The sequence below is a fragment of the Barbus barbus genome (assembly GCF_936440315.1).
Source record: "Barbus barbus genome assembly, chromosome: 34".
Taxonomy (NCBI): domain Eukaryota; kingdom Metazoa; phylum Chordata; class Actinopteri; order Cypriniformes; family Cyprinidae; genus Barbus; species Barbus barbus.
This window is the reverse complement of record NC_136762.1, coordinates 4,082,314-4,094,614: the sequence shown is the minus strand read 5'-3', so window position 1 is coordinate 4,094,614 and position 12,301 is coordinate 4,082,314. Positions and strand designations below refer to the sequence as shown.

At 36.2% G+C, this 12,301-nt stretch overlaps 1 protein-coding gene across 1 annotated transcript in view; it reads right to left on the bottom strand.

Annotated features, from left to right (window-relative positions):
* Positions 1–213: 213 nt before the first annotated feature.
* LOC306854348 (ephrin type-A receptor 4-like) overlaps positions 214–12,301 on the bottom strand; it is a 45,846-nt gene continuing 33,758 nt past the window's right edge. The window contains exons 6-17 of the mRNA XM_079392283.1: positions 11,214–11,338; positions 10,834–10,993; positions 10,263–10,377; positions 9,535–9,587; positions 9,336–9,449; positions 9,069–9,254; positions 6,574–6,635; positions 5,641–5,850; positions 3,876–4,025; positions 3,471–3,664; positions 2,008–2,169; positions 214–1,920 (exon numbers count right to left, since the gene is read on the bottom strand). Coding sequence (XP_079248409.1) covers positions 1,806–1,920; positions 2,008–2,169; positions 3,471–3,664; positions 3,876–4,025; positions 5,641–5,850; positions 6,574–6,635; positions 9,069–9,254; positions 9,336–9,449; positions 9,535–9,587; positions 10,263–10,377; positions 10,834–10,993; positions 11,214–11,338 — 1,646 coding nt within the window. The 3' untranslated portion in view covers positions 214–1,805. The remainder of the gene's footprint in view (positions 1,921–2,007; positions 2,170–3,470; positions 3,665–3,875; positions 4,026–5,640; positions 5,851–6,573; positions 6,636–9,068; positions 9,255–9,335; positions 9,450–9,534; positions 9,588–10,262; positions 10,378–10,833; positions 10,994–11,213; positions 11,339–12,301) is intronic.

Genomic DNA, 12,301 nt, shown 5'->3' with positions numbered 1-12,301 from the left:
ACACACATTGAAGAAATAGCACAAAAACAAATGTTTTACGTAACGCTTTAAAAAAAAAGAAAAGAGGGACAACTCATTAAATGCATTAATATTAATGTAATTGCAAGCTGTACATAACATCAGGAACTTATTGAAAGGATTTCTCACTGGGTTTGCACTAATCGAGATATATGTGTACGTTGGATGCAGATAATATAGAACGACAACTGCAAACAATTTCTTCAAAATTTTATTTTATGAACTAGATACAAAAGATCATAAATAAAGCACATAAGTTAGGTGCACCTAAAGGTGGAAATACAGAAACTGTGAAATTAAGACTCCTCAACCTGTTACCGAACCTTCTTACATGTACTGCTGTTTTACAATGTTAAATTTACTGCCAACATGAATTTTATGCTCGCTGTATAATTAAATACATTCCGTTAACACATGGGAAGAAAAAAGGAAGAAGGTGAGGGAACTCAGAAGCTGTAGACGGAAACGTCTGCCTGGTGTTATGTACATCATGAAGAAAAACAATTAAAAAGTATGTACATACAAAATCCTAGATTATGTACAGTGAAAAAAAGTTTCAAAAAATAGATCTGTGACTATGAAATTCTCGCAATGATTCAGTTCAGCAGTTTCAAACATTTTAATCAAATTATACACAGATTTTACAGTGGCCGAGAGAGCTCAACGCGCTGCAACTTCAGAAAACACATGCAAATAAAAAAAGCACCAGCAAATCAAGAAAACATCTTCATCAGTTTGATAGCAGGTGCTGCAAATGCTCACAACAGATTTTTATTTGCGGAGCGTTTATTTGTTTGGTTGTGAGTATTTGTCACACGTGTGTTGTCAAATTGATGAAGTTGTTTTCTTAATTTGCAGGTGTTTTTTTTCTATTTGCAGTGTGTTTCTTTATTTGGTTGTGTTGTGAGCATTTGTAGCGCGTGTGTTGTATTTGTTTTTTCTATTTGCAGTGTGTTGAGCTCTCTCGGCCACCGTAAGATTTAGCTGTTTGTGTAGGATTTATTTAGACGTGGAAATAAATGAAACTGAAAAGAGAGAAAGAAACAAGGTTTACAAAGAAAATAGGAAAGGCCATCAGTCTTTTACTTTGCTACTTAAAAACGCAAAATTGGATACAAGGAGCATGAGTAACTTAAGACTAAATCTTATCTGGATCTATCTCCTCATTCCCTATATTTTATTTTATTTTTTTCAACAAATAAAGCAATATAATTTTCCATTCAGCAATGCCTCTGAAACTGCCATCTGGCCTTCATAAAACAAACACACAGCGTCCAAAAGGTCTGTTAGTTTCGTTTGCAAAGGCTCAAAATCTCCCGAGGCAAAAGATCCGTTTGAATATTATGTTTAAATCTGATCCACAGGGAACAATTCCTTCCTGCTGATGACGAGTGGCCATTCTGAAAAGATCCTGAGGTGAAAAGCGTCGTAGTCTGTTTGCACTTAGTTGAAACAGTTCTTTCCACTTACAGAAGGAGGACACTTCTCAAACTTTCTCCTGTCAAGAAATACTGCCTCGCCGCCTAGAACAACAGGGCCAGAAACATCTCATCCAGAGAGACGCATTAAGTCATTTTAATTGTCGGCAAAATGCCAGTTTAAAATCCTTAGACTTGAAGAAAATTCCTTATAGAAGCACAAAGCGGCCCAGAAAAGTGCAGTTTAGCTCAATCATTCTGATCTTCATTCCTGTTCACATTAAAGTGCAAGAGTGATGTGAAATATTCCGTCCCTCTTGTAATCCATGTTAACCAACATGATGCATTGTTTTATTTCCTCGTCACAGATCAGACAGGAACCTTTGTGTCTTGTCTGTGATGCATTCCAGACAATAACTCCTGCACGCTGCTCAGGATCTTCCTCTGATGTGCACTGCATGAGATTCCCATTTTGGCCAGATCCCTGTAAAAGAGGGAGTTTTGGTCAGCTAAAGTCATCTTCAAGCTCATCAGGATGTGTAACTGAGTGTAATGTTACAGTGATGCTCACTCGTGACTCATGGGTAAGACGCTCTCTAAGCTGCAGAACCCTGCTGTGCTGAAGTTTTCTCTGTATTGCTCAAGTCCAATGATTTTCAGCCATTCGTCCACAGAACCCAAAGAGGGAGCGGAGCCTTCAGAGGGGGCGTGGTGAAGCATGGAGGGGTGGGGCCTGAGGATGACAACATCAGAGAATACATTAGAATCCTGAGAAAATGAACTTGTCAGAATTGTATGTGTACTGTGTGTGTGTACCAAAAAGCATGTTTTGGGTTAAGCCTGAAACATACACAAAAGTTTGGGGTCTGTATGATATTTCATGTTTTTGAATACGCTCACCAAGGCTGCATTTATTTAATGATTAAAAATTTGAAATATTATTCAAATTTAAAATAACTGGTTTCCATGCAATATATTTTAAAATGTAATTTATTCCTGTGATCAAAGCTGAATTTTCTGCATCATTACTCGAGTCTTCAGTGTCACATTCTTCACACCTTCTTATTATTTTAATTCTGTTAAAACAACAGTTGTACTGCTTAGTATTTTTGTGGAAACCATGATACATTTTTACTGAATTTGAATTAATTAAAGAAGAACATTTATTTGAAATGCAAATCTTTTCTGTCACAATTGATCAATTTAATGCATCCTAGCTGAATAAAATGAGTAATTTCTTAAAAAAATAAAAAATAATAATCAACTAATATGCATTCTGGAAAAAGCTGTAACACAATGGCAGATGAAATAAGCATTTTGAAATTTCGCAAACTATAGGGTTAAAGCAGGGGTGTCCAACTCAGTTCCTGGAGGGCCGCAGCCCTGCAGAGTTTAGCTTCAACCCTAATTAAACACACCTGATCCAGCTAATCAAGTCCTTCAGGGTCAATTGAAAACTACGGCTAAAACTACAGATAAAAGTAGCCTAATACATCTTTTGAATCTGTGAAAACACTATGTTTATTTGTGTGCTTCTGTAAAGTAATTAAAGCAAACAGGATGTGTTTCTACCCTCTAGGTCTCTGTGAACTTGAGCGCGAAACTATGTATGAAAAATAAAGTGAAATGTCTACTTTCAAGTGAAAAAAATTCAAATAGCTTAGAAAACGTGTATGTTAGCATGGATGATTTATGTGAAATTTAATGTGTGTGTGCATTGCTTAAGCTGGTATTCAGTTCAATATAATAATAAAAAACTACATTTTGGATTTTTATTCAACTAAGGTGGGCACCTTATCTGTACTGTATTTTTAATGTGATCTGTACTGTATTTTTAATGTAGCTGACAGATTCCGGCCAAAAAAACCCCCCAAAAAACATGGGAGTGGGAGGGAATGGGAGTCGTTCTTCCGGGATTGGGACGGGACGAGATTTCTTTTTGTGGCAGTGGGACGGGAGAGGTTTGAAAATCCACTCCTGTGTCACCTTCTAATTGGAATCTCAATGTGAGTATCTGCAAGTGTGCATGTTCACCTGCTGGCGTCTCCCGCCGTTCTCTTGAGCGTGGCAGGATTGCGTATGAGTTTGTCCAGCATGTTGACGATCTGGCTAAATTTGGGTCTGTCCGCTCGTTCCCTCATCCAGCACTCCAGCATGAGCTGATGCAGAGCCAGCGGACACTCCATGGGCGGCGGCAACCGGTAGCCTTCCTCTATTGCCTTTATCACCTAGGAAACAGGGGAGAGGAAATGAACGGCTGATCTTGCTGAACTGCGGCATTCAGTCCGTTTGTATAACTTGGCATGGCACACAATAGCACGATAAAGCCGAGTGTTAAAACTTTGCATGCATTTCTGGAATTTCTACCATGGGAATGCCAGCGCTGAAGGCATGACAAGCACACGTAATTAATCAGATTTGAGGTACAGTGCCACTTACATCCTGGTTGCTCATGTCCCAGTATGGTCGTTCACCATATGACATCACTTCCCACATGACGATGCCATAACTCCATACGTCACTGGCTGAGGTGAACTTCCTGTATGTGATGGCTTCTGGTGCTGTCCAACGGATTGGAATCTTCCCTCCCTGTGATTGACAGGTTCATGTTATTGACAATAATAACATTTAATTCTAAACAGCATTATACAACAGAACTAATCTGAATTATATCTGAATGATATTCCATATGACAGGATCCAGTGTTAGTATTGTGAAATTCTGATAATTCTGTGATATTGTGTGTGTATTATACACACACACACATATATATATATATATATATATATATATACACACATACACACACTCACTGGCCACTTTATTAGGTACACCTTGCTAGTACCGGGTTGGACCCCCTTTTGCCTTCAGAACTGCCTTAATTCTTCGTGGCATAGATTCAACAAGGTGTTGGAAACATTCCTCAGAGATTTTGGTCCATATTGACAGGATAGTATCACGCAGTTGCTGCAGATTTATCGGCTGCACATCCATGATGCGAATCTCCCGTTCCACCACATCCCAAAGGTGCTCTATTGGATTGAGATCTGGTGACTGTGGAGGCCATTTGAGTAAAGTGAACTCATTGTCATGTTCAAGAAACCAGTCTGAGATGATTTGAGCTTTGTGACATGGTGCATTATCCTGCTGGAAGTAGCCATCAGAAGATTGGTACACTGTAGTCATAAAGGGATGGACGTGGTCAGCAACAATACTCAGGTAGGCTGTGGCATTTAAACGATGCTCAATTGGTACTAAAGGGCCCAAAGTATGCCAAGAAAATATCCCCCACACCATTACACCACCACCACCAGCCTGAACCGTTGAGACATGGCAGCATGGATCCATGCTTTACGCCAAATTCTGACCCTACCATCTGAATGTTGCAGCAGAAATCGAGACTCATCAGACCAGGCAACGTTTTTCCTATCTACTACTGTCCAATTTTGGTGAGCCTGTGTGAATTGTAGCCTGCGTTTCCTGTTCTTAGCTGACAGGAGCGGCACCCGGTGTGGTCTTCTGCTGCTGTAGCCCATCTGCTTCAAGGTTCGACGTGTTGTGCGTTCAGAGATGGTATTCTGCATACCTTTGTTGTAACGAGTGGGTATTTGAGTTACTGTTGCCTTTCTATCATCTCTAACCAGTCTGTCCATTCTCCTCTGACCCCTGACATCAACAAGGCATTTTCGTCACACAACTGCCGCTCACTGGATATTTTCTCTTTTTCGGACCATTCTCTGTAAACCCTAGAGATGGTTGTGCGTGAAAATCCCAGTAGATCAGCAGTTTTTGAAATACTCAGACCATGTTATTATTATTAATATTAAATAATATTATTATAATTATTTTTTTTAAATAAATTAAATTTTTAATAGTTCAAGTACTAAAATGACTAAACCTGAAAATACACTAAAAGCTGATATGAAAAAAAATAAAAAAATAAAAATGAAATAGACCTTCAAAAAAACTAATAAACACAACAAACACCTCAAAAATTACCAAAGCTTAGACTAAAATGAAAATTAATGATACAAAAAAAAAAACACTGAAAATATCACTTTTGTTTAAGAAGCTTGTGTTGTTCCTACATTTATAAACAAAATAACTGGCCATTATATGTCCAAAAGTTACTTGATTGTATATTTGATATATGAATATGTAAAATTATTTATGAATAAATGTAAAAACAAAATCACACTCTTACCCTGGTAGTATACGCTCCTTCTGGCTCGTCTTCAAGCACTCTGGACATCCCAAAATCAGACACTTTGCACACCAGGTTGCTGTTCACTAGGATGTTCCGTGCTGCCAGATCTCTGTGAACGTAACTCATGTCAGACAGATATTTCATTCCAGATGCGATTCCTCTCAGGATGCCCACCAGCTGAATAACTGTGAAGCGGCCGTCATTCTTCTGAAAGAGAAAGAACACATCAGACCTGAATAACGACATCCTGACAAGAATCAAAGTTACTCTAGTCGTGATTGTTCTCGTAAATCGTTCAGGATGGAGAAAAACTTTTCACTGTTTCCTTTACCAAGAACATGTCATGCATGAGTTTTTTTCAAAATGAAAATTAATTGCTGTGGGAAGTGACAAAATCAAAACTAAATCAGTTGCTTGAGGGACAGATTTTTACTAGTTAGCATGGGTCAGTTAAAGATGTAAATACACTGTTCTGCAGCCAAAAAGCATTATTTTACATTGATGGCTATTCAAAAGTAGTAGTGAATTATAGTGTATTGAAACACTTTTAGAAAGTTTCCGTAAATATACTGGAAATTTTCCAGCCCTTTGCAACCTTAATTGTAACTAAATTCAAAATCGCTTTATTGGCATGACTTTGAGTGATACAATATTTCCAAAGCCAGGAATATAGCATAATGTAAAAAAAAATAACTAATTGTAACATTTGTTTTATATATAGATATGCATTTAGTATACTTACTGTGTGTGTGTGTGTGTGTGTGTGTGTGAAATTGCATGAAATTCACTACCACTTTGAAAATATCTGTCAGTGGATTTTTGTTAATATGGATGTTTTACTATCTGAAATTCACAAATGAATGTAGAATTTAAAACAGATTTTATTTCAACTTAGAAAGACACTGTAGAGACACTCAAACACAATCTTACTCTGAGAAACATGTCCAGTGAGCCGTTCTCCATGTACTCTGTAATAATCATAACTGGTTTGCCTGCAATCACAAATAGAGACAAAAAGAGAACAATTAAATTTCTGTAAGTTTCTGTACGAAAGTACAACAAATCTAGTCTGAACGATAATGGAGTTTTGTATTATAGCACTTCTTATGTTACTCCCTCCTTAGGATAAATCACTTTGAATATAGCTGTCTATTAATTTAATACATGTAAATCTATTTAACAAGCAGTGAAACTTTCCCACTGACAGTATTTGAATGCCAGAGATGCACAGGGCGTATGCGACACCGTTTACTGAAACTTCTTGTGTATTGCATAAAAGTCAATGTCAACCAGATGTTAACACCAAGCACAGAACATGAATATCAGTTATTCAAAGATAATCTACATACACAGTCACAGGCCGGCTGATTGACACTTAGCCAATGCTCCTTTCCTTTAAGAGGAAGTGCGGTAAATAAAGCTCGACCAGACACATTTTCTGCCATCTTTGTTGGGCTGGCCTTTCTGATGACCTTGAGGGAAGTTTGACTGACAGCTCCTCCAGAGGGCCTGATGAGTAGGTGACCTCTGACCCCGCCCCCTCACTGTCTGTGTTTCCCAGCCCCGCCCCTCTCCGCCCACCCTATTACAATGCTAATGAAGCGTTTACTGACTTCGCGTGTACGGCTGTGCCGGCATGCATGTGTACGTTTGACAATGAACTCTGCCAGACAAGGGTTATAATCTCCATCAAAACATAACACAATATACTATTTATAATAAAAAACAGTTAAAAAACTTTACTTTTATTCTTGCATTTATAATACAACTTCCACAAGTCATAAAAAGTCAAATAATCACAAAGAAACGCTGTTGAATCATTGATGAGAGACACTGAGAGGCCCTGCTATCCCACACCACCTTATTTACATATTTAACTTCACTTCATACTCATTTACATTATGCAAATGAAGCATTCAACTCTTGTAACACAAAGCAGGAGACTTAAGATGGCTTTATAGTTTCATGGAGACGTTTATGAGCTAAAATTAAATTAAACATTGACAGTGCCGGCTGATTTCCAACTGTTAGAAATGTCTCCCAACATTTGAATATCCTAAGAGATTATAAAACAATGTTTTGATGTCATCTGCTGCTCAAAACTTACTTTTAGCATATACAGCATACTTTATTTAAAACGCATGCATATAAAAACATATATAATTAACTATATATATATATATATATATATATATATATATATATATATATATATAAATGAAATGTTCAGTAAAAAAATAACTAAATATACAAATATATTTATAAATATATAAAAAGTATTACACTTTATATAAATTAATATATTTAAAGGTTATAAATTATATATTGACATGTATGTTATATATATATATATATATATGCCAAATATTATAATAAAATACTATTATATACTTTACTAGAATATATTTTTATATATAAAATATACACATAATTAAATATGAAAATAAATAACAACTATTAATTTAATATATATGAAATATAAATGACTATATATATATATATATATATATATATATATATATATATATGCGTGTGTTAAATTATTTATATATATATATATATATTTGAAATATTAAATATATAATTAAATATAAAAAAAATAAATGACCATGATTAAAAAAAACAATGAAAATGAACAATGAACAAATACATTTTTTGAAACATTCAGCTTCTCACATTTAAAATGAATCTTTTAATTCATTATCACTCAATGACAGTTATAAAAGTAGAAGGAATCCAAGGCGAATAAGAAACATACTAAATGTGTAGCGTGTGGAGTCTGATTTTCTCTCTCACACACACACAGCAGAGGCTGTAGGTTAGAGATATAGGGTGACACTCTAACCCCAAACACATTTAGCTCTGACGACGTGATTAATGAGTCTGCTGTGCTTTTTAGCTCACATTAGCCGTCCAGAGCGACCCACTCCATCTGGAGACCACAAGGTTTTGCGTGCGCGCGTGTGTGTGTGCATCACATAGCAGTTTTTGTCAAGACATGCTCAGCAAGCAAACAGACAGATAAGCTGGACATGCATTCATAAACACAGAACCATTAGCACATCAAAAGAAAAACACGTTCTTTCAGCAGCCTGTTTCTTTAGGGGGTTTGAACTCACTTAATATCCCAACTTTTGACCATAGCATTCTGCTGTCTAATTTATTACAGACTTTGTGTACTGATTTCAATTGTTTATAATAAAAATTTGTACACTCACGGATGACAGTACTTTTACCAGTAGAAAGAGCTCATTAAGAGCTTTCGTTTGATATATATATCTCCATATACAGTTTGAAAAATCTTCATTCTTATTTTGTGAAAAAAAAAAACTTAATGCTGATATTTTTTAATTCAGCATCATCAACATAGGTAATATTAGGTTTGCAGGAGACAAATAAAAATCTATGATGTTAGCTTAGCTTACATTTGGTGACCACTCCTTCCAGGTGAATGATATTAGGATGGTCAAACTGGCCAATCACGCTGGCCTCGCTCAGGAAGTCCAGCCTCTGCTGCTCGGTAAACCCCGCCTTCAGGGTCTTGATGGCCACACAGATCTCTCGCTTTCCAGGAAGCTTCAGACGACCGCTGCACACCTCGCCAAACTCACCTACAGAGACGGGAAGTGACTTCACATGTATCTATCGTCAGTAAATGACATTCTGAAGACATAAAAAGGCTGTTAACGTACCGATGCCAATCACCTTCTCGATCTTGATACAGGAGGTATTGATCTCCTTAGCGAACTCCCTGATGGCCTGGTTGGGGTCTTCATAGGTGAAAGGGTCCACGTATATTCTCACCCCTATCGGGACATTAACGGAAGGTTCGAGAATGGAAAATTTTCATTTTTTGTTCCAGCTGAGGAGTTTTGAAAGGTGTTTTCTTACCTGGCTGCAGGTTTTTCTCCTCTGCCTGTTTAGTTTTGCTGTATTTGCTCCTCCTGAGATTAAAACATTCACACTTTTTCAGCATTTATACTTTTATTTATCACAATAATATTTAACATTTTTTTTTATACACTACAATAGTACTTTTGAATACATTAATATTTTTGACATTTGACTGGTTTTGTTATTTTGATAAGTGCATTAAAGCTGATATATATAAGTTCAATTCTTCATTCTTATCTTGTTAAAAAAAATATATATATTGAAAAGTATTCATTGATATTTGTGATTTCAGCATCATGAAATTAGGTAATATTAGGCATTTTTTAGATTTAAACTCTTTTATATTTAGAAATAAATAAATAAAACATTTATTTTTAAAATGATTAAAAAAACAAACGTGTCATTTCACTTTTACACTTACACAAGCATTTTTAAATTATAATCATATCATATTTTAATTGTTCAAAACTTTATAAAGTTCTATTAACTTTGTTATGTGCTTTTGTCATTTTTTATAACATTTTTTTTTTAAAAATATTTCTATTTAGCTTTATTTTTTATTGCAGTTTTATTAATTTTAGTGTATCAACTTTTTTCATCTAATATTTATATTTTATTTTATTGCAGCTTCATTTCAAAAACTATTTTTATTTGTAGTTTTAGTTTCCGTGAACGATAACAACACCGGTCAGTCATCATGGAAAAAATAGCAGATATTCTGTCACCTTTTGGTGATGATAAAGGTAATGATGAGGATGAGGAGGAGAACAACAACGCATCCGGCCACCAACAGCAGCAGCACAGCAGAGCTCATGACTCCTCCAACAACAGGAGCTGCGACTGAGAGAGACACAATTACATTTATTCTCTTATTCATGCAGCATATTTTTTTAGAGCATATTGTGCGTCCCAATTTGCATATTTATGCACTATTCTATGCTGTTTTGTAGTTCACTCACACTGAAAATTCTAAAAAGAAAAAGTGCACTTTAAAAACCCAGATGATGCACTTAAATAATCGAAAAAACAAAGTGTGGGTTGTTAGAAACTTCATGCACTCATGTTTTAATTATATAGCGGAGGGGAAGGAGCTATCAGACTCTAAAGTTGAATGACAAAATAACCTTTTATACTTCATACACTTAGTACATAGCACTTAAGTACACAGTGTATAAGTGTACAGTATATTGTGTGTCATTTGGGATGCAACATTTCATTTTTTTATATATTAGGTATTCTTTATATTTTTGAGTATATATGAAGCTGATTTTAGATCATTCTGACCTCTACACTCACCAGTGTTGGTGCTGAACTCAAAGGGGGCGCTGAACTCCCCGTATCCCGCGGCGGTGCGAGCGCGCACATGAAACACGTATGAGGTCAGCGGAGTCAGGTCTTTAATATCAGCGTTACGAGACGTCGTCTTTACAATGCGATAACTCCTCTCGTTCTGGTCCTGAGATTCATAAATAAAGAGAGAGACAGAGAACGGAAGACAAGAGGAAAGGGCAGATTAGGAGGCTATTTTAACTCTAATAAAAACCTCACTTCCTATTTATCCAGACAGCGAATTTCCACAGGGATTGTTATAGTGTGTACATTCAGTGTGTTTGAACAATAGCTTATTAAAGGAACAGTGCACCCAAAATTTGACAAATAAAAACAAGAACATTCACCTTCTCGTAGTATTTGACCTCATACTCCAGTATGACGCCGTTGGGTTTGTCGGGTTCGTCCCAGAACACAGAGAGCGTGTGGCGCGTGATGTCCTTACTCTGAACCATCATGACTGTGGAGGGAGCTGAGAAGAGACAGAAAGAGTTCATATATTTATTAAAGGTTTATGCTTACTAAATTGCACTTTTGTCAGGTTTTCCTGACACATCTGTCTTGCTTTTATCACATCACAGACAAACAGAGAGGGAAAGGATAAACCCGGAGGACAAGGAGAGCTTTTTCTTCTTCTAAACTGTGGATTTGGAGTTAAGACCGCTATTGTCTGTTTGGTTTTTTCCCCCCGAAGCGGTTTTTGTTGAGGGTGAGAAAGTCAAACACAACAGAGATGTGTGTCGTCTTCTCCACTTTTCCAAAGACACACAACACAGAGTCGAAAACACATAAACAAAAAGAGAAAAACAGCTAAAGAAAGTGAAAACGGATCTGGAAGATGACAAAGATCTTTATGTATTAGCTTCCTCTACCAAACAGAACAACTCTACATATCAAAACCACAGAAAGCTCAGCATATTTCCACAGAATTCAAGAGTCCTACACATTGTCTTGTGTATTTTGGCTAATTAGTGGTGTTTGCCAAGTCAAGCATCACTATTACAATTGCTCATACTTGCCATTGAACAAACATCAAACTCTAAGGCAACGATGTTTCAGATAACGTAGAGTTTTGGCCTCGTTTCCACATGGAAATGGTGTTTTAGGTGACTAAAAGTCAAACAAACAAAAAACTAATGCGCACATAAACCACATAACAACACCTTGACAACCACTAACAACACGCTGACATCATAGCGGTGAGTTTTAAATGTTCACTCATATTCCTCCAAAAAATGTAAACAAACTTGCAATGAGGATGCTTTCAGCTAGCCAAAAAGTTAACTATTAGTTCTATTTAACATATTTTAACATATCTAGTAGGGCTGCACGATTTAGAGAAAACAACAACAAAAACAAAAAGATCATAATTTAAAATGTTACTTTGTTTGTAGGGTTGCAAAATTTGGCCGAATATTGTGTCATTATATATCAA